This window comes from Macrotis lagotis, chromosome X (genome assembly GCF_037893015.1).
Source record: "Macrotis lagotis isolate mMagLag1 chromosome X, bilby.v1.9.chrom.fasta, whole genome shotgun sequence".
NCBI classification, from domain to species: domain Eukaryota; kingdom Metazoa; phylum Chordata; class Mammalia; order Peramelemorphia; family Peramelidae; genus Macrotis; species Macrotis lagotis.
In genome coordinates, this window is record NC_133666.1 from 588,365,963 (window position 1) to 588,393,657 (window position 27,695).

The 27,695-nt window shown below is 36.9% G+C and overlaps 1 protein-coding gene across 2 annotated transcripts in view; it reads right to left on the reverse strand.

Annotated features, from left to right (window-relative positions):
* WASHC5 (WASH complex subunit 5) overlaps positions 1–27,695 on the reverse strand; it is a 58,423-nt gene that overhangs the window by 14,987 nt on the left and 15,741 nt on the right. For both annotated transcript variants that reach the window (XM_074201683.1, XM_074201684.1), the window contains exons 8-21: positions 27,182–27,295; positions 24,618–24,789; positions 19,363–19,490; positions 16,269–16,398; positions 14,973–15,085; positions 13,904–14,070; positions 13,734–13,809; positions 12,322–12,432; positions 9,852–9,992; positions 8,809–8,889; positions 6,366–6,467; positions 5,038–5,217; positions 2,425–2,549; positions 141–303 (exon numbers count right to left, since the gene is read on the reverse strand). In XM_074201683.1, the coding sequence (XP_074057784.1) occupies positions 141–303; positions 2,425–2,549; positions 5,038–5,217; positions 6,366–6,467; positions 8,809–8,889; positions 9,852–9,992; positions 12,322–12,432; positions 13,734–13,809; positions 13,904–14,070; positions 14,973–15,085; positions 16,269–16,398; positions 19,363–19,490; positions 24,618–24,789; positions 27,182–27,295 (1,803 nt within the window). The remainder of the gene's footprint in view (positions 1–140; positions 304–2,424; positions 2,550–5,037; positions 5,218–6,365; positions 6,468–8,808; positions 8,890–9,851; positions 9,993–12,321; positions 12,433–13,733; positions 13,810–13,903; positions 14,071–14,972; positions 15,086–16,268; positions 16,399–19,362; positions 19,491–24,617; positions 24,790–27,181; positions 27,296–27,695) is intronic.

Below are 27,695 nucleotides of genomic sequence, written 5' to 3' on the forward strand. Positions count from 1 at the left end.
CAGATACAAAAAAAAAAATTAGAACACAAATTTCCAATCATTCATTCAGTACCACTGACTCTGATCTCTCTTGAAGCTAATAAGATTGTATGGGGGGGGGGGGGGAAGAGAAGACAAAGAGGATTCTAAGTCAATCTCACCTGCAATTCTTTGACAATCATAAAACACAATAGCCTATCCAACCCATTCAGTCCAAAGGTTCCTAAGGTGGTTTGGATTTCTGAGAAAAGATGGCTGCTTGTCACCTCCTGGTGAGTCTTCAAGTCATACCAAGTGTTCAGCTGATCAATATAACAAGTTGTTCTGGGGAAAAAAAACACCCATAAGTGGACACAAGCGTTTTTAAGGTGGATTAATTTCTATAAGGAGTTGACTTGACTTACCTTATTTATCTCTGTGATATGAACACAACTACTTGAAAGCAGGAAAAAAAAGTCATACGATTCTTTATTCTACTTGACTTAAAACAAGTGTCATCAATGCAGTGAATTAATTTGGTGCTTTACAATTATGTCAGCAGAATTTTTTGCAAAACAGAAAGATCTGTGGCCTAGACTGTACCATAAATCTCCACATAGCCTCATACATAAGTGTCAAAAGGCTAGTGAGAAAACAGAGCGTTGTGGCACCCAGGTCCTCTGATTTTTCCACTGCACCATGAGGGATCTTTAATGGATCCTAAACTTTGATCTGGACTTTAGATCCTGTCCAGGGCATTAAATATCCATCCTTTTCCTTTCAGCTTTGTAGCTGACGAAAAGGGCATGTGTACCAACTATCCCTTTATCCAAATCACAGGAGAAAAAAAATATTTAAAAGCACAGGACTAAGCCCAAGATCCCTTGGAACACTATGGTGGGGAATTCTGCCAAGCCGACACTTAACTGCTAACAACTGTTCTTTGATTCTGACCACTCAACCAGCTCTGAATACATTAAACTCTATTACCATCTAGTCCATATCTCTCCATCTCTTCTGCAACACTCGAATGAATTATTTTATATCAAATGTTTACTCAAGTCTAGGCAAATTATCTTTTCACCCTGCCTGACCCACTAGCTTAGTAACTCTTTCCAAAGAGGAAGTCAGGAGGGGTCTGTGACCCAAGCTTAAAGCTCTTGGGGATGAATCATCACTTCATTTCTTAGATGTTCATTGACCATGGGATAATGTACCAAGGAACTTTGCCAAGACCCAAGTCTCCAGATTCTTTCATTCCACAGAAGGACTTTAAATTAAACTTGCTAAATTTTAATTTGTTCACTTTAATCCTTAATAATTTTTTTTAGATGCAGTTTCTGGCATCCAATATATTAATTGTTTGTGCCAGCTTATCTGGAGTATACCATTTATTGCCATTAGAGCAATCCACAAGAAAAACACTGAAATGAAAGAATTAAAGACTTGAAGCTTGAAGGTATCATTAGAGCCTCCTTCAAAGGTGACATTAATTTGTTTATCAGCACACTTTGGGTTTGGTCAACCACGGTGATTTTATCAATGCCGTACTCTTACAAAACTGCCTAATCATATTCGATCATTAAATCAATTGTTCTTCGTCTTGACCAAATGAAGATTCTGGGAGGGATGCTGTAGCAAAAGCCAATGTACTATAATGAAAAGGCATTGGGGCACAAGCCAGGAGACCAGGATTCAAATGCTGTTGAGGATAAGCCCACCACTCTTGTGAACTTCTCTTTTTCATGCACTACCACCCTTCTAGAACTCTGGATTCATGACCTTGGCAATATCCTTGACTCCTTCCTCTCTTTCCCCTGACCTATTTGATCACTGGTCAGCTTCTACAGGAGGCCTTTCCTGATCTCTCCCTTCCCCTGCATCTAGTTACTAGTGTCCTCCCTTTAGAAATGTATCTTATATTTATTTTGCATGTCCTTTGTATTTAAAGAAGCAAATGTGGCCTAGCAGAGACAGCATTAGCCTCCAAGTCAGAAAGCCCTGTGTTTAAGCCTCCAAGCCAAGTGCCCAGCACAGTAGCTTAATAAATGTGTCACTTTCCCTCTCAGTATTCTAGGCAATTTTCCATTATCAGTGGCAGACCAGGAGCCTCCATGGGCTGCATTTCCTCCTCTGGACACCTCTCTATCAAGGCCATCTTGAGTTCAGACTCTTGATTAGTTCTTTGGTATACACTTATTTATGTTGATGCTTCTCTCCTGCTTATATAGCACTATGGGCATAAGGAGCTATTTTACTGTTGTATTCACAGGGTCTGGCAGAATGTCCAGCATGGCTTAGACCCATGAGGAATGCAGCTAAGTGAGATGAGCAAATCATTTCACCTCTTTGAGTCTCAGTTTCTCCATCTGTGAAAGGAGGCTAATAATCCAGGAATTTTTCCACACTGTGCAGATTTAAATTATCCAGGATAGCCAAGATTCAGTGCAGTTCAAATATACTTACTTGGGGTCTGTAATCCGGAGTATTTCTCTGCAGAGTCGACCAATAAAAGTTACAGATTCATCAACAGGAGTAAATTTTGGTATTGGAATATGAGTAGACTGATACATACTTTGCCAATCTTGAATCTAAAATGAAAGCCACAGGCATATTTTGGATTAGATGAGTTAGATTTTTTCTTAAAAATTATTTCTTGCTATAATCATAACATAACATGTAGAATTTCAAAAATAAATGCTTTTTTTTAGGTTTTTGCCCAAGGCCACACAGCTAGGCAACTATTAAGTGTCTGAGACCGGATTTGAACCCAGATACTCCTGAATCCAGGGCCGGTGCTTTATCCACTATGCCACCTAGCCGCATCTCAAATGCTTCTTTTTTCCAAAAATACTTTTCCAAAGTACAAATTAGTTTAACAGTCTGCAAGCAACATACATGATACTTTCTATATAAATGAGAAAAAGAAATGATCAAATTTAAGTGGCCTTACAATCTCATACAAGATTGGGGAAGAGTTATGGTTAAAGAAATATAGCTTTTTCCCTAAGAATATGATCTTCTGCAATATATTATATTATCACCTATTCTGTGGGAATGGTTTAAGTGACATTTATAACTATTACCCATGATAAACTTATATCCTAAAATATGAAAGTGAGAAAGAGTATAGGATATGTTTAACTCTATCGACTAAGCAATTCAAGGGCAGTGACCAAATAATTGTTAAATTATAGAACAGGTTACTGGAGGAACCTGTACAACTTACTTCACGAAAGATTTTATAAAACAGAACTAGGTAAACTCCCATAGCTCCTCTCATTTCTACATGGTAATTCCCAAATAAATAATTTGGGTCTTGCCCTCTCTCTTGATTCTAATTGGACCTTTAAAAGTACCAGCTCAAGATTTATATCTCAAAGTCCTATCAACCCAAACTCAATCTTTCTAAAATTGAAATCATCTAAAACCAAATCTTCTTCCTTATTTCTCTATTTCTATTAATGGCACCACATTCTCTGAATTCTACTGATTTGATTCCCCAAGAATAATCTTCAAATACTCCCATTTTCAATGAGTCACTGAGTCTTGCTGACTGATGTTGAATAACAACAGTTGACATTTATTTATAATTTTGAGGTTTTCAAAGTACTTTAAAATACATTATTTCATTTGATCATTACAATAATCCTGGGAGGTGTTTCAGATATCATTAACTCCACTTACAAGTGAGAAAAACAATTCAGAGAGGTTTAAGTGATTTGCAGAAAGTCAGATAGCTAGTAGGTGATTAACAAATGTTTCCTGATTGAGATTTAAATCTGCATTTTTTCTGATTCTAAGTCCAGAGCTCTTGCCACATACATCCTTGCTTCTCCTAAGCCTTTACGATGTATTTTTCGTCCTTTTTTCTATTTACAGAGCCATTAACCTAGTGCAGATGATCAAAAATTCATATATCTAGGGTGGGAAACGACCCCCAAAGTGAGCTTATTCTGTTGGTAAAGAAAAGCAAAGGTCTAAGAGTTGAAGTGATGTGCTCAAGGTCACACTCCTGGAGACCCAGCAGGGGGGCAAGGTAGAGGGGGTTGGTGCTTTGTCCCAGTCTGCCTGACCTGTATACCAGCCTGGGGGCACTCTAGACATAGTGACTTTGCAGCTATTTCTCTCCCAACTTTCCTACCAGTGCTACCATCCTCTTCCCTCTTCATGGCTGGATGATGATCCATCATTCCAATTCCTCTGGGAAGGAACCCAGAGTTGTTGCTCCACTCTCATCCCAACATCTGCTCTGAAGCTGCCCTTCTTTTATCTATTTTCTCTCACAATTGAACATGAGTTTCACAAGAGTAGGGATGATTTTATTGTTCTTTTTGTACCCCCCCCACCCCCATGCTCTGTTCATAGTAAGGGTTTATTTATTTATCTATTTTTTTCATTAAGTAAGTTGCACAGGTTCCTCCAGTAACCTATTCTATAATTTAACATTCAATCATGTTGCTTAGGCTATTGCAATAATCTCCTAGGCTAATTTCTCTGGCCCTAACATCCCTATTTCTAAATTTATCTTGTTAGAATCATGGCTCCTTATTGGTCATTAAATAAAATTTCTACTCAACAGTGCCTCAATCTACCTGGTCATTCTGCCATCCACCCTGCCTCAGTAAGCTGTTTGGCCTGTTTTCTCTGGTTTGAATGCCCTCTTCCACTCATTTTCACTTACTGAAAGCATCCATCAAAGTCCTGTACAAACCACCCATATATGAAGCCTTTGATTCTCCTGTCCTCAGATGATCCTTCTCCTCTGGATTCCTATAGTTCTTAAATTGTACTAAAATACAATATAACATTTATCACAAGTTGTTTTGTACTGTAGTCATTTGTCTTTACTTATTATCAATTAGTAGACTGTAAGCTCATTAATTTCCTTGAAGTTCCCACCATCTGATGGTGTAGGTACTAAATATTTGCTAAATGACCAATTCATATTTTTCTCAACTGCTTTGGGGGTTATTTTTTGAATAAAGTTTTGTATTTCTGAGTTTTTTGAGTTTATCATTAAATTTCTGACAAATATAAAATCCATTCAAATAAATCATTAATCCATAAATCAAATACCTTTGTTCTTAAGAAATTATTGCACTCTTGTTCCACATTATAGTTAATAATACGAGATACTTCTTCCTGCCAGATCTTGAGACCATAAATATTTACGTAGTCCTGGATATACTCAAAAGAACGATGGAATCCATCCATGGTAGCTCCCATGTCTTTCAACTTGGGCATCAGTTCACTTGGCTATGAAAAAAAGAAAAATTATGTCCATTAAATGGGATAGGTTGTATGTTTTACTCCAATTTAGATCAATATAGAACCAAGTGTAAAGATGAAATTAAATGTATCTTCAAGAAACACGCAAAAGCTAAAATTTAGAACAACTTTAGAAAATACTACTTTCTAACTCACCTTGGGGAGCAACAGTTTGTCTGTAATTGCCATGGAAAAGATGTCCTGAAAAAATTTAGTGAAGACTGGCAGGTTTTATAACTTATTTTAAAGGCTAATTTAGTATAGAAAATCTTGCTAATTCCATTTTTAGCCTTAAACATTTAAAACTTGATATGTTTGAAATACTTTTCTCTTGTCTTTTCCTGAGGCAATGATTCACATTCTCCTTCATTTTTATTTTTTAGGTTTTTTTGCAAGGCAATGGGGTTACGTGGCTTGCCCAAGGCCACAACAGCTAGGTAATTATTAAGTGTCTGAGGTCGGATTTGAACTCAGGTACTCCTGACTCCAGGGCCAGTGCTCTATCCACTACGCCACTTAGCTACCCCTATGAATCACATTCTCTAACAGCTAAGGCAAACGTCTAGGTCCCTTTAGATGTCTGGAGACCTTTAAAATATGAAGCCTTTTCCTGAATATTAAATATTAATTCAAAAGCTGAATATGGATGAACTAACTAAAAAAGTGCAGGGAGGAAATAATACTTTTTAAAAAAATTTTTGCAGGGAAAACGGGGTTAAGTGGCTTGCCCAAGGCCACATAGCTAGGTAATTATTAAGTACCTGAAACCAGATTTGAACCCAGGTACTCCTGACTCCAGGGCCAGTGCTTTATCCACTATGCCACCTAGAGGCCCCAAAGAAGTCTTTTTTTTTTCTTTCGGCTTTTGCAAGGCAAATGGAGTTAAGTGGCTTGCCCAAGGCCACACAGTTAGGTAATTATTAAGTGTCTGAGACCGGATTTGAACCCAGGTACTCCTGACTCCAGGGCCGGTGCTTTATCCACTACATCACCTAGCCGCACCTGAAATAATACTTTTTTAAATAGCTAGGTATTAAAATATGAATGGATAACTTCGGTTGTATACATGATATAAAAAATCATATTTTGTTACATACATCATACATATAAAAACACCTCAGTTTTAGACTTTGTACCTTGGCTCGAGGGTTAAAGATGAGTCCCTTATGAAGAGCAAGAGCAACACGTTTAACCAGTTCCTTCCTTATCCCATCTTCCAATAATTGCTTTGGGTCCACCTAAGTCAAAACCAAAAAAGTGACAAATAAGTCAGGAAAGGGAAGAAAAAATCTTTAAGAACTCTAATAAAGAATGGTTTCTAGAAAGTAGTTCTAGTGAAGATTAGAAAGTGTGAGAAAGCATTTCCCACAATTATAGCTGAAGACTCTAGGCTATTTCCCCCAGCTCTGAATTTGGGATTTGGGACACTGGTAGTTTTACTAGATGATACTATAAAGGTCCTTGCCCTTAAGGAGATTTCAATTTATTTCAAAACTGTCACATTTATTAATTCATAATTATAAACTATCAATTTTAATGATTAGAAAGGAAATGGATCAGAACTTAGATGAATATCATCCACAGCAATATACTTAAGAAAAAAGTTGAGCGTGTGTGTGTGTGTGTGTGTGTGTGTGTGTGTGTGTGTGTATTTATATGTCCTGGGCTGCTTTGAAGATTCAGCAATGTTCTTTCCTCAGAGAATCACTAACTTGTCTTTCAACTCTGTGCTATGTAACTTGTAGCTATGGTTAGGGAGGCAATAGAAGCAGTCTCCTATATTTAGAGATTCTCAGCCGGAAGGAATTTTGAGTCTATTTCAACCATTACCTGATCATGAATTCCTTTTATTAACAACTCCAACTCCTACTTTGCTTAAAGACCTCTAGTCTCCTAGGAGAATTCACTTCTTTCTAAGACAGTACATTTCATTTTTGGGCAATGACAATTATTAGGAAATTATTAGGGAGTTTTCCCCCCTCACATCAAGGCTCAGTGTGCTTCTCTGCAACACCAATACACTATGACCTCTGGGGGCTGAACAGAGCATGGCTAATCTCTCTTTAAATAAGTGAACCCAGCTATTCTGTTTTGAAGCCTTCTCTTCTTTAGATCAAATGTCCCCAATTCCTTCAGTGACCATTTTCCAGTCCCTACCATCTCAGTTGTCTTCTTTTGGATATTTCCTCCTTTGTCAGTGTCTTTCCTAAAACACGACCAGCTGAATTGAGTACACTATCCCTAATGCCACCTCACCAGGACAGAGTTCAGGGGGATCACCCTTGTTTCCAATCCTATTGTTTTTCTATATGTCCCTCATTCCATATGTGATTGCTTCATTTTTTGTGTATGTTACCTCTAGTGCTTAACACAGTGTCTAGCTTATAAGAGGTATGTAATAAATGTTTACTGACATGACTAATGTGGAACTATATTTAACATAATTATACATGTATATGTTATATCACATTACTTGCTGTCAAGGGGAGGGGAGAGGGAAGGGAGAGAGAAAAATGTGGAACTCAAAATCTTACTAAAAAAATGAATGTTGAAAACTATCTTTGCATGTAGTTGGAAAAACAAAAATAAATTTATATAAAAAATAAGTGATTGAATGTGAAATTGACTTTTTGAATCTGAATCCGTGCCAAAAATCTTGTTAGCATTTCCTCCTTTCTGACTGTTCTAGCCTGTCCACATCATTTTGGATTATTGTTATATAATATCTAGTTTTGAGTCATCAGCAATAGTTACATTTCTGAAAAAAACGTGAAGATTTAGCTACATAAAATCCCTTCCCCATATACTCTTCTCATAATCTTTCCCTATCTTTCATGGTGGTTAAAAAGCCAACTCTTACTTGAAGCTTTCATGAAACTCTTGATCAGAAATTATCTTTTGATCTTTGTGTTGCACTTTTCCATTATCACATACCATTTTGCATTTTTATTACTCTGCATTTGTGTCTACACTGTACCCATGCTCTCCCCCCATCCCCGAGTCTGCATTCAATATGAAGCTTCATGAGGGCAGGAACTATGTCTTGATTATTTCTGTATCTATTCCAGTACCCACCACCAGTATACAATGGAGGCACTCAATAAATGGTTACCAATTTGGAAAGTAAAAAGATCTAAACAGCATAAAGCTTCAGTCATTATTATTCTTCAATGTAAGGGACTGAAGATATTTTCTCTTTTTTGCAGGGAATATTAAAGAGCTGTTCCAACATTCAGATAGTTTCTTAAGTATACATGCTATTTTCTGTACAGATGTAGAACTAAGTAGCTATAAGACCAACTTTAAGTATGACGCAAAAAAGCCTTTAATTTCGCTTTCTATTGTCAATATACGAATAAATGATGAACAAGATGCCACAGTGAAGAAATGGAGATAGGACTTTCACCTCTTAACTCCCAATCCTACACAGAAGTCTCAAAATAGCAAACTGAATCACTGATTAGAGAATGGAATAGGCTGTAATCTGCAAATTGTGACATCTTTCTATTCCTGGGTAAGAAGACATGAATCTGTATTCTGATTTTGAAGGTAAGAAAGGGTTCTCAAAGGGGTTATTACCTTGATAATACCAACCAAAGTAGTTTTCATCATTAAGATGCCTTCAGTAAAAATGGAAATAGCATGGGTAAGCTTGGCCACCTTTAATAGAAAGAAATAATTAAGATACACAAGACAAGCCACTTTTACAGAAAGCAAAAGAAACACCAATGATCATTAGAATGGCTGAATGGCTGAAGGAATGGTGAGATGGGTACTTGTCTCTTCATCCTCTGGCTGAACTGACAATGCTAGACTGGATGCCAGGCCTGTTCCTCCCACCTTGACTGTGGTCAAACTATTTAACTTATCTGGGTTTTCGGTTCCTTCTCTGTAAAATGAAAGAACCTGGCTAGATGAACTCTAAGGTCTATTCAAATTATATTTTAAGGGTTTGAAAATGCTTATTCCTTCTTGGTCTCCCAACCTCCTCTCTGAATATTAACAAAAGTCACTAAATAGAGGAGGCAGATGTGAGGAGCATATTGTAAATGCTGACAGTTGGGAGTAGAAAGGAAGGCCAAGTTTTCACATTTAGAAATGGGTGACTTAAGTTCTACTGAATTACTTTGAATACTTAACAAGAATCACAGTTTAATCCCCAATTTTTACTCTACATACCTTTTAAAACTTTTTGTCTAAACTCAGGTAGAAAAGCAGACAGTCTTTGAGGCAGGGCAGACTGGACCGTCTGTTTAGCTTATAGAGACTATTTAAGCTGAAGAAAAATTTAGTAATTATCTTTAACAGAAGATCATATAGCAGATAGAGATAAATTGTGGCCAGCCTCCCCTGACAACTGAATAGGAGCAAAGAACCTTAAAATCAAATCTAAGCAAACTGGGTAATAAGTTCAAGGTTTTCCTAAGGTTAGGAATTGTTAAGTCATGCAAGGGGCTAGCAAAGAAGGGGAAAATATTTCCCTCCTTGAAGGTCTTTAGAATCTAGATGGATTTTCATCTATGTGGGATAGATGGATGAAGTTCCACTGGATGGCATGGAGGTGATATTATGATGTCTGGTCCAAAACACAAAAACGTAAAACTTTAAATATCAAAAGTAACCTCATAACGTGGGCCTAGTTGAGCATAGTCTCTTAGTTTGTCCTTGTCTAGCCGGGTAGGCACTTCAATGATATCATGGGTTTGAAGCTTTATGATCTTCAGAAGAGAAGTAAACATACTTTCTGGAATAATTTGCAAAACCTTTAAAGAAGAAATAAAGGGAAAAAAGCATTAACTGGATTGCCCCAATCACAGAGTAGTTTTGTAAAGATGAAAGGAGGGGTTATCTGCCATAAATTCCCTCTTTTCTCCAACTACATACCTTATAGCCCCTCTATATTGTCACATCTTTTCCTCTACTTGTCTCTGAGGAAGAGGTGACTCTCTTTTCCCAAGCCAGTCTTCCTGGATCACCTCTTCTCTGGCCTCCTCCATCACTGACTGTCTCTCATACATATTCAAGCTCTCCTTATAATATCAATCACTCACTGTATACTTGCTCTTTCACCGATATCTACAAACATGTACTGGTTTATTCAGCCTTAAAAAAAAAAACCTCACTTGGAGCAAAATCAGGGAGAACACTGTACAGTAATTACATTGTGCAATGATCATCTGTAATAGACTTAGCTCTTCTCAGTAATACAGTGATCAAAGATAATTCCAAAAGACTTGTGTTGAAAATGCCTACCACATTCAGAGAAAGAAAATTATGGAGTCTGAACGCAGATTTTTTCCTATATTTCATACTATTTTCACCTTTTAAAATTTTTTCTTTTTCATAGTTTTTCCCTTTTGTTCTGATTCTTCTACAACTTGACTAATAGGGAAATATGTTTAACATGATAATACATGCACAATCTGATATTGGACTGTTTGCTGTCTTGGGGAAGGAGGAGGTAAGGGAGAGAAAAATTTGGATTTCAAAATCTTTCAAAAAATGATTGTTGGAAAGTATCTTTATATATAATTAGAAATGAAATAAAATACTATAGAAAAACAAAAACAAAAGCCTCACTTGACCCTTTTTCCCAGCTATCCATAAGTTTCTCCTTCCTTTCACTGTCAAATTCACAGAAAAATCTATTCTTGCTACCCCCTCTTCCTCACCACCTACTCGCTTCTCAGTCCCTTAAAATCCTGTTTTTGGTCCCATCTGTTTCCTCAAACCTTTCTCTCTTCAAGCTTGTAAATGACCTCTTAAACAATTTTTTACCTGCTGGTAGGATAGGTCTTTTCTAGATTCTTATTGTCATTGACATTTTGATATCACAGTTAACTACTGACTTCCCTCTCTCTGCCCCCCACCTACCCTTGGCTTCTGAGATACTGCTAAGCTTGGACTCTCCACTATCTTTCTGACTGGTCCTTCTCAGGATCTATCTACTGGTCTAATGCAGGGACTGTCCTGGGCTTGCCTGCTTTTCCCCTTCTATATACCCTTTATCAGGATCTTGTCACCTTCCATGAGTTTAAGTATCATTTTTAGGTAGATGACTTCCAAATCTAGATAGCCAATCCCTCATCTCTCCTGAATTCCGGTTGGGCTCTATTAAATGCTGCTCTAATTCTCTTTTTTAGCTACATTGGGCTATGAGCTATCCCAAACTCAAAATTACATTTTCTATTTCCCACCAAGCCATTGGCTCTTTGGGATGTACTCTTTTCCAACTTCCTCTCAGAATTCTTGTGTTTCAACAAGGTTCCACTAAGTCACCACCAGCTTTGTGAATCTTTCCCTGATTCCCCCAAGATAATATTAATCTCTCCGGTATCAATTTTCCTTGTGCTATGTTTATTGGTTTCCACATTGTAATTCTCTAATAAAAATTAAATGGCTTTAGAGCTGAGGAACAAGAATTTACTGAGTACCTCAATAGGTACTAGGCACTGTGCTAAACACAGAAGGATATAAAGAAAGACGAACATATAGTCCCTACCCTCAAAGCCCTCACATCTGATAGAGGAGAGAGCATTCCAATAACTGCATATGTAATATACTACAATGTAAATGGAAGGTGAACACAATGCTCTGGGCAAAGGGATGAAGGTGAAAAGGTCTAAGATGCGTTTGGGGAAGGATGAACAGGAAGTAGTCATCTGTGCTTGGAGTCTAGAGAATGTTAAGTAGAGGAGTTTAAGACTGAACTGGAAAGGAAAGTTGGAGACAGAGGGTGACATGCAAGTCAATGGAGATAATCACATAACCAGGAGTGGTCTCAGAAGCCAATTCATCCTATTCCCTCATTCTGCAATTAAGGATATGGTAACCGCAGGAGGTTGAAGGACTTGCCCAAGGTGGCATGTGAGACCAGATCCTCTGACTGCAAGACCAGTATTTTCTCCACTCAGTCCACTACATTTTAGCCATTGAAAGTTTTTAAATGGGAAATGAAATGATTATTGTCGGCCACTTTAAAAAAATCACTATGCCACATGGAAAATAGGATGACTTATTTTAATAGGGTTACTTAATAATTATAATGGCTATTATGTATTGAAAATAAAGTACATAAAAGTAACTTCTTACCTTTCTTACATAAGAAACTAACTCGCCAGAATAATACTGGGATACACTGAGAAGGTCGGGGCTATTTGCCTGATTGATGCGAAGAAGGGGCAAGTCAAGGGCAGAAGCAAGCTGAAAAGGAAGATTAGAGATAATTAGAAATCATTATACTCATATTACAGATAACGAGACTGAGCAAGATTAAGTGACTTGCTCAGGGTTTACACAGTCAATAAGATAGGTCCAGTTCTCTGTCTCTTATTCTATTCCCTCACTGTACCACCTACCTGACCTAGATATCCAACAGTGGCCTTTGCATTTTTTTCTTAACCTTTAATCTATGGCTAGTGGGAGAGTGGGAAGGAATCTAGTAAAGTCATTAGGAACATAATGTCTTCAGAAAAAAAGGTTTCTCCAAAATGAAAAATGGTTTTCCTTTCCTCCAGTGCACTCAAGTGGATATGTAGTTAGCCTACCAAGAGAGAGGGTGCTAAGTTAACCACAAAGATGGGGTAAAATTTCCAGGTCAAAATGAGATTTCTGGAGGAACTGAGGGGTTTAAGGAATGTCTCATTCTACTAGAAATGGTGATGGGCCCCCTTAAGGAGAAAGAAGGAAAGTTTTAAGCCTGGGGCGGGGGGTGCTCTGCAATGATCTCTGCAAAAGTATAGAGGACAACAATATGGCAGGTTGGGAGCCATGCAGAAATGGGCAGGCTAAGAGTGGAAGCAGGGAAGCTGAGAATGTTTCTTTGAATAGCAGATGGCAGAGAACATGTTCCACCGAAATCCTGAGTGACTAAGAACTATAGGTGGGGAGAGGCTAAATGCTATTTAATGATGGCAGGTAGGGCATCCAACATAAAAGTTGCCTGAGACCATTGTTCCATCTTTGTGGAAACCTGATCTACTATTAAAGCTAAACCTAATGGTCATAAAAACCATAGAACTACAATTTATAAGCACAAAACACTCACTCTGTTAACTTTTAACTCTTGAGCACAGCCAACTAATAAATAAACTTCTGAATCTCAGATAAAACTTAAAAAATATTTTTTTTTATTAATAGGAATGATGAGATAAAGAATCCTGATAGAGACTTGGAGAAAGTGACTAAAATAATTATAATTTTTATAAATTTAATTCATTTAAATGCAGATCTTTAATAAGTTTAATTGGTTTATTGACATTTAATATAATTTTATACATTATTCTCTAAGGAATTCCCATTTTTTGTGTGTTTATTTAAGCAATAAGTATTTACATCTTCTGAAACTATTTCTGATAGAAATAAATCTTAATTTGGAATATTAAAAAATTCAAATTTTCAAAGAGGAAGAAATCAAAGACTAACTGAATTAATGAGGTTAATAATTAAAGAGGATTACCAGCAATTGAAGAAATGAAGCATCTGCTCATCTTGGACCTGCTTACCTTTAAGAATGTAGCTCGAAGTTTAGTGACCATGGAAGGGTTAACCCTTATACTTTCTTGCATGATAAAGGTGAAACTGAAAAGAAGAGTACAGTAATGAGAACATCTACCAGGTTCTTTGCCAGAAAGTTGTTTGGATATCTTGTTAACAGAGAAGAAATTCATATTACCTGTCAATTAATTGCCAGGCAAAGGAAAGGTCACCAATTATCTGCATGGTGATCAAGACCTCCTCTTTAATGTTAATCGTTCTGATCATCTGATGGAGAAACTTCCGTGTGTCAGCAAGAAACTGACACACTTGCAGATTGGATTCTAGTTGGTGAAATTCTTGAACCTGAGTGATGGAAATAGATTTAATATTAACTTTCCTCAAAATTGTGAATGCCTTCCTCTGTGCTGATTTTCCTGGAAAATAAATTTTAAATATAGTCTACTCCTTACAATGATAACAATCTATTAATAAGAGCTCTTTGATAATATATTTAAAATGATAATTTTAGGAACTGTTATTTCAGCAAAGTTATCAAGTGATAAATGCTAATGAGGACACCTGAATAGAAACTGTTTCTTGGTCACTAATTGTACAGAATACACAAACACATAAAAGACACATTTTTTCATTATAGGAGCAATGACTATGATCTTCTCATTTAAATTAGGAAATCCTCTTAATTTTTGAAGACTTCTGTTAACGAAGGGTCAATCTTGGTTTGCTGGCACTTAGTTGCTCCTAAATGTGTTCAATAATAATGGATATAAAGAAAGAATTGGTCTCTGTATAGTAATAATGTTTGTACTTCATTTTCTTTTTTTTTGTACTTCATTTTGAAGAAGACCATGACAAGCACATAAATTGGATCTGAATGAAGGGGTATGGTGTTAAGTCATCAGCTTCACTTTCTCCTGCCAAGTGACCAGTGGACAAATATGAATCAGGATGACTGGAGATGGCCCTGGATGTGAGGCAATCAGGGTTAAGTGACTTGCCTGAAGTCATACAGCTAGTCAAGTATCATACAGCAGTCAAGTAACTGAGGCTGGATTTGAACTCCCATTCTCCTGACTTCAAGATCAGTGCTCTATCCACTCCACCACCTATGTGGTTCCATGGTGTAATGGTTAGCACTCTGGATTGTCAATCCAGCAATCCGAGTTCAAATCTCAATGGGACCTTTTTTTCCTCTCCATATAAAAGGCATGGTAACTGCATAGCTGTCCTCTAAAGATTTTCCTTACCTCTTCTAATGCCTGTATTAACTGCACAGTCTTTCTGCCTGCAGCAGTGGAATCATCATAATTTAAAGATAATATCTGTTTTGAGATCTCTCGGAACCAAGCTTGTAGATTTTCTAGGAATAAGTAAACAAAAGAAAGATTACTAAAGACATATAATTCCTTTAGCTGCAATTTGCTTAGGGATGCTGCAGTTTAAACTCAATTCAGGTCATGATTAGTAAGTATTTACTATATGCTCAAGACAAGGTACTCACATTTATGAAATTTATGAAATAAGAGATTAAAAAACCATTGACATTAGAGATAGGTAAGCTTTGAAAAATACTGGAAATACAAGAAAGACAAGAACTGAGGGAATAATCAGCTTGGCTCTGTTAAAAATACACATTGAAACAAAGACATACACACATCCCATGCTGGATTAAAATATAAGATAACAGTAGGTCCTTTTCAAAACAATGTGTTTCTGTATATTAAGAACATAGTTTTTTTTGAATTAGGGGTTGAGTTTATGAGTCAAAAGGTCCTGTAAAAGGAAATAATACAATAAACTGAATTATTATAATTACCAACTACTAATCAAATAAAAGAATAAAACCAAGTTGAGAGTTCTACAGAATGGGCATAAATATGCTCTACCCATTGCATGTATGAAGAGCTCTCATATACTACAGAAACACAGACCAAATAAAAATATATCTCTCTTGGGCCAAAATTTTGACATTAAACTTATATATATTGGCTTTAGGACAAAAGCCTTAACATCTGAAAAACAATATTTCTCTCTAAAGATGGATAGGTATCTAAAGAAAGCTGTCCTGGAAAGTTTTAAGGGATCCTTTTTTAAAGATGTATTTTCCTGAGGCAAGCAAAGACCCTGGAAATCATTTCACTGACCATGTTTTGTGCTCACATTTAGAAAAATTCTTTTCAAAAAGTTTTCAGTCCCTAATGTAGACTGCTTACTTTTGTGAAGTTAAGTTGTCTAATGGGCAAACAGAAGGTGAAATTTAGAATCTGAGAACTGTTGAGTACTTTTTGAACCATGTTAGGCCCTGGGTAGTGAATGAATGAACTATGAAAGGGTTAAAGACAAAGACTGCTTGTTATTCTTTTCTGTCACCAAACCTATTAACAAATCAAGAAAAACAGTGGCATGAAATTGCTATGAGGATGTAACCAAGAGTTGATCAACAGAAATAAAAAAAAAAGGGTTGCTGTCTTGCCAGCTCTTTAGCACTCATTTTATCCTTACTACATATCAAATGCACCAACATTCTCTTCTTGCACAATTACCATTTTTCTCTACTCTTGTTAGAGGCTTTACTCCTGAAAAGACATCAGCAAGTTCCATCATCCTCTCAGAGCCTTCCTTCTTGTGATGCTCCCATTTGGCTTGCTTTTCTGAAAGCATCTGCTTGAACATCTGGTGAGAACAATAGAAAATTCATTTGTAGATGAAAGAAAATTAATATTAAACACTTTATTGACAGGTCCTGAATGAAATCCATATTGTAGCTGAAAAAATGTCCTCAAAGTTGCTTTTATTCCAGAGACAGTAAAGTAGAAAGTTTAGCAGGCTAGGAGCCAGGGCAGATGGGATCCTTGCTAGGATCTGACTTTCTGTGTCCAAGTGTTCTTGGGCAAATCATCTGATCATTCTGGGTCTCATCTAAAAAGACCAATGAAGATCCACAGGGACCATAAAAATTAAAAAAGAAATTATAGGATCACAAAGCAAGAAGGGTCCTTGTAGGATATCAACTCCAATACTCTCCTATTATCGAAAAGCATACAGGGCTAGAGAAGTTATGACTTGTCCATGAAGTACAGAAGACCGAGATGAGGCCAGCTCTGTGATGGTATACATAAAAAATTAGCATGGTCTTGAATGAATAGCATCACTAAAACGAAAGATCAAAAAAAGGTGAGCCTGGTGCTGGATGCTCTAAGACAACAATAAGAGTCTTTGGTGGAAAGTAGAGGAGGTAGAAGATCAAAAGAGGGACCATTGCTTGGTATGAATGGGATACTAGATGAAAGAAGAAAGGAAGAAATACTGATATTCCATTTTGTTTCCTTTTTCTTTAGAGGGAGAATCATATATTTAGGATGGAACCAAAATGGTGAAAGCATAGTTAACAGTCAAGGAAAAGAAAGAAAGATAGTATGTACCTATATTTAGAGTTGTATCTCAGACTAATGAAAACTAGAGTGTATGTGATTACTTAACCTTTATCAGTAATCATGAAAAACTATGGAAAATAGAAATATCATAGGAATAGATAGTATTATACATGTATCTCTTACATGTATAGAACAATCTGGACCAACCTTACCAACATCATCATATATGGTGCTTCTCATTTTGACCTCTACAGAGCAACCAAATTCTCTAGAAGTTGTGAGTTCCATTTCCTATTTCTGTGTCTTTGCATGGATTGCTGCTCATCCTTGCAATGACTCCCTTCTCACATCTAACTCAGATTCCTTCAACTGCTCATGCCTTCCTTCAGTAAACAATTCTGTATTTATTCCATATCCCTGTTGTCTCCTCCAAGGGAATGGAAGGTCCTTGAAAACAGATAGCTTCATTTCTGACTATATCATCAGATCAGCTAAATCACTACTTCCTGCATGAGGCTTTTCTTTGTGCTCCCCCAGTTGCTACCATCTCTCCACCAAGATTATCTTGTATATATCTTTTACCTATTTATATGTGGACATGCCATCCACCTACTCCAAACAGAATATAAGTACCTTGAGAGCAGAGGCTGCTTTTGTATCTCAGTGTCATGAAGAGAGTGTGGAACATAATAAGCATATAATAGATGCTTGCTGAATTGATGCATTGATCATGTAGGAAGTGGTTGAGTTGAGAAGGAAAGGGAATGTAAAAGTAACATGGACTGCACTCCAGTAATGAGGGACAGCTTGTGCAAAAGCATGGAAAAAGATGATGGAACACTGAATGTAAAAAGGCCACTAGTGCTTATCCAGAGTATGTGAAAGATTATGCATAATAGGAATGGAAAATGCGGTTTGTATCAAGTGAAACAAAAGGTTTTAATTAGTAAGAACATTTTATTCTAGAGGAAATAGAGAGCCTCTAGAGATTCCTGAGCAGGGGAGTGACAGTCTATCTGAGCTTTAGCAATATCAATAAAATGTATAGAGGATGGACTGGAAAAGTGAAACTAGGAGCAGGGAGACTCATTAGGAGGCTACTGCAATAGTCCAGCAAAGGGGGAAGGCCTGAAGTAGGGTGGTGAAGATGTTCATGGAGAGAAGGGGATAGATACACAGGATCTTGTGGAGGTTGAACTGATAAGATTTGGAGACTGATTGGAAATACAGAACAAGAGGAGTAAAGGATAAGACAGATAGACAACTTGGGTGATTGGAAGGATAAACCAAAACAGGGCATTTCAGGAGAGTATTGGTTTGGGACCCCCCTCAGTTTCTTCAACTATGGATAATAATCTAAGGATCAAATGTGATGATATTTTTGAAGGCTTGGACCAGTGTCTACCCTAGGGTTAAGTTTTTTTTAGAAATGCTTATTTCCTTCTTTTATTTTGGAGGGAGAGGGCGAAAGGAAGGAATATTGTGTTGTTTTGCTTGTATATTTTAAGAAGCTTATGGAACATTCAGTATGAAATGTACACCAGACAATGGTGATGTTGAAATGGAGTTCAGAAGAGACTAGAGATGAATGTCTCATCTTCACAAGAATCCTGCAAAGTAGTGGAAGAAGTATTGCAACCCCTATGTTACAAGGGAGGAGGCTTGAACTTGGAGAGGTCCATGACCACTCATTTAGTTAGTGGTCTGGTTAAACTGGCAATGTTGAGGTTTCGCACAACAGGAATACCTAATACATGACTGGCTGTTGGTCCCAGAATGAGGCAGGACTCTGATCTTTTTATCAAAAGAAACAGGGTTAAATCTCAGCTAGGCAAATTACTATTTCTGTTTCCTTGAGTAAATAAGTTTACTTCCCATTTGTAAAAACTGAGAGAACAGATAACCTCAAAGATTTCTTCCAGTTCTAAATCTCAATGATCTATGAATCCAGGCATTTTGATTTGAAGTCCTGTTTATGGTTTAGTGGGTGGAGTAATAGACTGCAGTCAGGAAGACTTGGGGGATCAAATTCTGCCTCTGAAAATTATTATAGGTGCTGCATGGATATATCACTAACCTTTATAAGCCTCAGTTTCATCATCTATAAAACGGAGAAAGTTAGGCCTCTCTCAGGGACTGTTGTGACGTTCAAATTAAGACAGTATATGTAAAGCATACTTTAAACTTTAAAGTGCTATGTAAATGTTTCTTATGATGATGATAATGATTTCAATGCTTCCTTTATAAAATAGTTTTTTGTTACCTCTTTAAGAATGAACTCAAACTGGGCAGTATCAAGCAGCAACTGGAAGAGGATCCTTGGGTTATACTTTGAGTCTGTCAGAATTTGGTCCTTGATTTGTCGAAGGCGTTTGTTATTTGGGTCACAGGCTATATATAGGAGGGAAAAGGTTATCAATTTGCATCAAACATATCAAAATGCAAGTTATATAAGCTCTTTTATAAAGGAAGACTATTCGGTTATTTAATGGTTTCAAGCATAATATTCAAAAACAAGAATGAATAAATCTCAGCAATCACCTACAAACCAATAATCACTACAAGATTTCCTATCTCTGCTCTACTAAAAAGGTAATGGTAAAGTAGACACCCTCAAAGTCAAATATCCTTTCCTCTAATGGTTTTCAATTTAAAAGATTATTTCCTAATTCAAAGAATTAGAGCATGATTCTTTCTGACAATTAGAAATAAAAGTTATAAGTTACAAATGTGATGAAAAGATCACACAATCTCTGAGTTGAAAGGGACTTCAGAAGCAATCTAGTTCAAGCAATTAATCAAGCATATATTAACCATGGGTTAAACCACAATAGTCTGTCTGAATAATTGCTTTTTTTTAAAATAGGTTCCCCAACAAGTGATAATGTAGCCTTTGCTTGGAGACCTCCAATAAGGAGGACCCATTATTACCTATGGCAGTTTATTCCACTACTAGAAAGCTCTAATTGTTAGGGAAGTTTTCTGTGTATTAAACTAAATCTGCCTCTTTACAACTTAAACCCATTGCTCCTAGTTCTAGCTTATGGGGTAAAATAGAACAAGTCTATTCTCTTGTACAAGACATAGCTCCTCAAATATCCAAAGACAGATGGCCCTTATATTCTTTCCTATACCATCCAACTGCCAGACTTAATACTCCAAGTTCCTTCAACTCATTTCAATAGAATGTGATCTTTGAGGACTTTGATATCTTGACTGCCTTCTTTTGGACATCAGCAATTAACTTTTTAAAATTTTTTTTATTTTAAGGCAATGGGGTGAGTGACTTGTCCAAGGTCACACAGCCAGGCAATTATTAAGTGTCTGAGGCTAGATATGAACTCAGGTCCTCCTGATCCCAGGGCTGGTTCTCTGTTCACTGCACCACCTAGCTGCCCCTAATCATTGACTTTCAACCTTTTAATCACCTGCCTTTCTCAGAAGACCTCACACTACTTAATGATAATTAACCTGGACTCAATCCTCAGTAGTTTACATAGTTCCATTGTTTCTTATTCTCCCCATCCCAGTGACATTGGAACACTCTCTCTCCCTAAACTCCATTTTTTTGTTCTCTCATCCCTCAACTCCAGTCCCAAAGCTCCACTCTAAATCTTCTGTCCCTTTCATTTTGTCCACTGGAATAGCCACATCATAATAAAATATATACCATCTTAAACTTTTTCCTTTTTCCCCTCTATTTTCTAGCACTCATTCTAGCACTTTCTGAAGAGTTAAGATCATAACTGTTAAAAAAATATTCACTATATTAAAAATGAGAGGTATGGAATACAATGGAAACAAGCTAACCTTGAGCTATCTATTTGCTGGTCACATATAAAAATAAGTATGATATAAGGTAGAATATTATAAGAACAGAGACAGAAGCGAAGTGCTACTAGAAATTTTTTATTAGGAGAAACAGTGATGGCTTTAAGGATGAAATGGTAGCTAGTAAATGGTTTGGAGTGAAATTTTTCAGTTCAAATAAGGTTTCAACTTTTACTATCTATGTGCACTTTACATCTTCGGGCTGGTTTTCTCATCTATAAAGTAAGATGATTGGGCAAAAGACTTCTGAAGCTTCTTCCAGCTATAAATCTGAATGATCGATAATGGCAATATTTCTGAAGGATATATGTTGGGTAATTCTGTAAGAAAATAAGGCTATTGGGATGGCTAGGTGGTGCAGTGGATAGAACACTGGACCTGGAGTCAAATCCAGCCTCAGACACTTAATAATTACTTAGCTGTGTGGCCTTGGGCAAGCCACTTAACCCCTTGCCTTGCAAAAACCTAAAAAAAAATAAAAAGAAAATAAGGCTATTAATCCTGGATGCCCAACCTCAAAGTACCTTTCAGTGAGCTGATAAAAGACTCTAAGACTTTCCAGTGGATACCAGAAACAGAAGGCACAAATAACAACTTAAAAACCTAGATCAGCTCCATCTTGATGTACTTAAAAAGAACCAAATCTGTGACTATTGTCTCAGGGGAGCAAGTAGAAGCAAATTCTACTAGGCTCTGCTCTACTATACTCTTTCAAACCTTAGTTTTTTTTTTTTAGGTTTTTGGGTTTTTTTTTTTAAATTAGGTTTTTGCAAGGCAAATGGGGTTAAGTGGCTTGCCCAAGGCCACACAGCTAGGTAATTATTAAGTGTCTGAGACCGGATTTGAACCCAGGTACTCCTGACTCCAAGGCCGGTGCTTTATCCACTATGCCACCTAGCTGCCCTGGGTACGCCACCTAGCCGCCCCCAAACCTTAGTTTTAAAGAAAAAAACAACAACAAAACCGAAATGACCCAGTACAATCTAGGACAAAATTAAATATGAGCTTGTTTGCAGTCAAACAGCTGGGCAGGAAGAGGGAAAGTTTCTGAAGCATAGATAGACTGGTGAAGCTATATCATGAAGGGGATATCAGACCACAATGAAGTGTCAAAGTAGGTGGGAGTGGAGAATATAAGTTAGTGCTAGATAGGGTCACAGCTTTAGGGAGGATAAGTCTAATGAGATAATTTTTAATATTGCCTACATTCTATCTTCCAAACCATTTTAGACAACCTTTCTGATCTCAAGCTCTGTTTCTTCTCTTGGTTTCATACTCATCTCAACCTTTATTACTGATTCCATTCCCTGGATCACCATTTTAGGAAGGACCTCAGTTATGCTTCATTTCACTCTCACTTGGTCTCTCTCCATCAGTTTCCTCCTTCTCTCATATGGGTAGACTTCCCCTCCCTCTATCTCATTCCCTCTACTTTCCCTGCATAAAGGTGTCTTCTTCCATTAGAATGTTAGCTACTTTAGGGTAGGGACTGCCATTTGACTATATTTGTATCCCTAGAGCTTATAAGGTAAGGTGGCTGAAACATAAAAAATGCTTCAAAAGAAATGCATTTGCTCTATTCTCTTCTTTTATCTATCTACCCATTTATCCATTCATTCATCCATTTAATTTATCTAAGATTTTGGCCCTTCAGAGAAACCAAGTCCTTGACTCAGTCTGTCCTTAGACTTTGATCTCTTAAAGCTCAATTTAGATCCCATTGTGGCTTCTTTCTTTCACCCTGATGGGGTTGTTTCCTCCCCAAGCCAGTGATTGTACTGATTTATACATCCTACATGTCCATCTCTAAAATGAAGAGGAACTCTAAGGTCATTCCAAGGTCTTAACAGTCACCAACTTCAAGCAATAAGATTCTGAAGATTTAGGGCATCAGGTAATTCAATTCCACAAGTATTCATTAAGCACTAACTGTTGAATAAGGCACTGTGACAAGACAAAGTAAACATCAATTCTTGCCTTCAGGAAGTTTAAATTCGAAGTTAAGTGAGGCAAACCATCAAGAAGAGAATTGAATTCTCAGATCAGTAGAGGCTCATCTTTTTAAACTAAAGCCCCTACACTTTGAATCAAAGAATTGTTTTTACTCTAAAATATGACTTAGAGATAAAGTGTTCTTTACTTGAGGAGGCAGCAGGACAAGGACTGGGATAAGACTCAGGAGACCTGATTCATAGATCTAGTTCTCCTGCTATGGGGCTAGCTGTCTGACCTTCTTTCCTCTGTCTTTAAAATGAATGAGTTGGGTCGGACAAGCTCTATGGTCTGATTTTTGATGTTCTCCAAATGTTATTAATAAGTATATATCATCAGAGTTGAATTTTACAATTCCACAGCTAGTTAGTGGAAGAACCAGAGTCAGACTCCTGCTCATTTGATTCCCTTCTCATTGTTCTCTTCACTATTTCACATCCATGAGATGTTTTATAGTAACTAACCTACAATGAAATTTGTGTCAAAGTACTGAGTGTGGAAAATGCAAGATGATAAGAAAGTGTCTTGAAATGGAAAGTGGGTAATGCTATAACAATAGCAAGTACAAAAAAAAGTGAGGGGGGAACCTAGGGCTTCAAGACGGTCCATTGTCCTTGTTCACAGATGACATGGGTTGCCTCAAAACGTGGTGGGATTCTTATAGTGTCATATTTCATTACATACATATACTATAATCCGATCAGCCATTCCACAATCAATGGACTCACATTTAGTTTCCATTTTTTTTCGACTGTAAATAAGATCCTCTGTGAATAGGGCCTTTTGTCAATGATGGTCTATAAGCATATCTTTTTGTTTTAATCTTGACTATGATACCCCTTATAAAGAAACTGAGGCTCAGAGAGTTTAAGTTACTTGCCCAGGGTCATATATCTAAATGGTGTCTGGACATATGTTTTCTTGCCTCAAGTCTGGCACTCTGACTACTATCTCATACTTCCTCTCTGATGATGATGTTTGTCTTTTTTTCTTGAAGAGGACTCTGATATTAGGGAGTTGATACCAGGACAAACAAGAGAATTGGATTTGAGTGAGTGGTCACCAGTTTCACTTTCTCTTCCAGATCCATCAGGACAACTGGAGCTGACCCTGGATGTGAAGCAAGCAGGATTTAGTGACTTGCCCAAGGTCACACAGCCAGGAAGTGTCAAATGTCTGAGGTTAAATTAGAAATCAGATCCTCCTGATTTCAGAGTGAGTGCTCTATCCAATATACAACTTAGTTGCCCTTCCTCTCTTTAGGATGAAATACAAACTCACTGGACATTAAAGTTCTCCTAGATTTAGCCTCAATCTGCCTAGTCCAACTAAACTAGTCCAATCAATATTTTTCAAATATTTCTTTAACATTCCTACCTTTAGTCACAAAATCCCCCTTTTCAGAATACTGGCTGATATCCTCTATCCATTTTTGAGAACCAACTAAACATTCTACCTCTTCTGCAAAGCTGTTCTTGATCACTCAAGACTTAAGAAAGCTCCCTTTATCAAAGTCAACTAGCTAGTAAGTGGTAGAGCTGGGACTCAGACTCAAGTTCTAACTTCAGTCCTTGGAATCAGTTTTTTATTCAAGGGCTTTTCTCTTCTGGTTGCTACACTTTATGAGGCAAAATGGAACTCTGTTAATTTTAAAAATGAGATATCATATGAAAAGCTACAAATTATGGATGTTACCTGAGTCAGCAGTATGCAGCATCAACCACCGGATAGTGACATTGCAATCTCTCAGGCAGTTCAGTAGCCTTGGGATGTTATCCAGAACTAATTCTTCCCTTAAGTAACCTTCTTTTAGAAACTGCTGCACTTGAGAATGTACCCGTTCACTGACACTGGCATACCTGCTTGCCTTTCAATGTAAAAAAACTGAGTTAGTTCAGCAGAAAGTATGATTTAACATTACAGAGCAGTGAATCATGGCAACAGTTGCAATGACTACACAAATTGAATGATATTCATGTGATGAATTATAGATGTTTCAGGGACTTGTGAGGAAAAGGTAAAAATGCAACTTGATATCACCAGATATTTCAATACTTTTTACTGTGAAATTCAAGATAGAAGCAGCTAAGGGGTGGCTAGATGGCACAGTGGATAGAGCACTGGCCCTGGAGTCAGGAGGATCTGAGCTGAAATTTGGCCTCAGATACATAAATAATTGCCTAGCTGTGTGATCTTAGGCAAGTCACTTAACCCCATTGCCTTCCAAAAAAAAAAAAAGAAGCAGCTAGAAAGTAAAAAACTACTGCATGCATAAGGCATAGTGGAAAATAAAAGTGGGTCAGATTTTATTGGATACAGAAACGGCTTTAATTTAGGCAAAGAATAGGTAGGTATCTAGTCTACTTTCTTTATACAGAGAAGGAAGTAAAATAAATTTTAAACATTATTAATGTTTTCCAATTGAGTTGAGATTGTCAAGTGATATTTCAATAGCAAGCACCAAACAATCATTTTAAAATGTCACAAAGACTATATAAATTTGGAAAGGCATGGATATATGCCAGAAATCAAATTATTTTGTACATTATTTATTAAGTTTAATTTACCTATATAAAATAGGCTAGACCATTTTTTTTTTGGGGAGGAAAAATATATGTAGAAAAATATTGTTTTTTTGTGGAGCAGAAACTTTAAAATCCAGTCTGCTAGAGTGAGGAATAGGCTATAAAAAGCTAGGTGTGCTTCCTGAAATGAATTATTCTTCTTTATCCAGGTTTTTCTTTACTTTTGAATTCTTATCAAAGAAATAGAATCAAGTCTTTTAAAGAAAGAAAAGGAAAACCTTTGTATTTCTTGTAGTCCATTTTCTTTTTTTCTTTTAAAAATTTTTTCTTTTCTTTTTTTTTTGCAAGGCAATGGGGTTAAGTGGCTTGCCTAAGGCCGCACAACTATGTAATTATTAAGTGTCTGAGGCTGGATTTGAACTCAGGTACTCCTGACTCCAGGGCTAGCGCTCTATCTACTGTGCCATCTAGCTGCCCCTGGAGTCCATTTTCTTTTCTTTTTTTTTTCTTTTCTTTCTTTTAGGTTTTTGCAAGGCAAATGGGGTTAAGTGACTTACCCAAGGCCACACAGCTAGGCAATTATTAAGTGTCTGAGACCGGATTTGAACCCAGGTACTCCTGACTCCAAGGCTGGTGCTTTATCCACTACACCACCTAGCTGCTCCCACTACGCCACCTAGCCGCCCCTGGAGTCCATTTTCTTAAGCCTATTTACCTATCTATATTCCTAAAGACATTCGGAAGTGAAGATGGAATTGCAGTAGTAGAAACTATTTCTTAAGGATTATCTTTTATTTTATCAATACAAAATATTAATCTCAGTCAATTCATTAAGAATCAATTCTGCATATGAGAAGAAAGAGGAGTCAAGAAGGCAAACCAAGTAATTATGGTTATGGTCCCTTACAATTGTATAATATTGGGCTTATCATTTAGGCAGTTAGGTGACACACAGTCTAGGGTACTAGAATTGGAGTCATCAAGTCGGGTCTTCCTAGCTGTGTGACTGTGGGCAAGTCACTTAATTTGTCTCAGTTTTTCAGCTGTAAAATAGGAATAACAGCAGCACTTACCTATTGGGGTTGATGTTACAATTAGAAGAGATAATTTATATAAAGCATTTTGTTGTTGGTTTGTCCTCGTTCTTGAAGAAAACCATGACATCAGGAGAGGTGATGCCATGACAAGCACATGAATTGGATTTGAGTGAGGGGTGCTGTGCTAAGTCACCAGTCTCACTTTCTCCTCTAGAGCCATCTAGGGTCCAGTGGCTGGATATGAATCGGGATGACTGTAGATGACCCTGTATTCGAGGCAATCAGAATTAAGTGATTTGCCCAAGGTCACGCAACTATTAAGTGTCAAGTGTCTGAGATTGAATGTGAACTCCTGTCCTCTTGATTCCAAGGTCAGTACTCTATCCACTGTGCCACCTAACTGCCCAATTACAGCACTTTATCAATCTTACAGTGGTAATATAAATATTAGTTTTTATCATGTCTTTCAAAAGTTGATAGGACTATTTTCTAATTATATTGTCCCACTTTAATTATGCAAAATTATTGTGGCATTTTGCTAACATTTAATGAAATCTGCTCAACAAATTTATCATTGAATTAATGTTATTCTACTGAAATGCTAATAGACACTTGGTTCAAATTGAACAGAACATCCATAAAATTTATGCTTTGTCTTGTAACCATTTATGATTTTTCTTTGATTAATCAGACATACCTGCTCTTTGATGTTTGAAAGATCCAATGTATTATTCAGAGCAGTTTTTGCAGCTTTGTAAGGTTCCCAAGCATCTGCAAGATTGACTGTAATTCCCATATAAATGCTGATCACCTAAAATTGCAAATATTCATTATTCATTCAATAAATATTTAATAATACCTATTCTATATAAGCTATTGTGGTGGCTACAAAGTTATATGAGATGTGGTCCAGCCTTTAAGGTGCTAATACGCAGAAACAAGAGGTAATTTTTAATCCACTCAATACTATTTTAAAATAGATATGCATACCAACTAAACTTCTCTTATCTAGGTAGAGAGCTTCCTGAAAAGTCAAACAAATCAGAGAAAGAAGGGAAGAGAATCTACTCTCATGAAGTTTGAATTCCCAAAGAACTAACATTCCTTTAATTAAAATGTCTCTGAATTTAGTTATATAGCCAAAATGTAATTTCTATAGCAGCATCTAGTCAGAAAAAAGTGGCAGAATTAGAAGGCTTCCTCTTTACTGC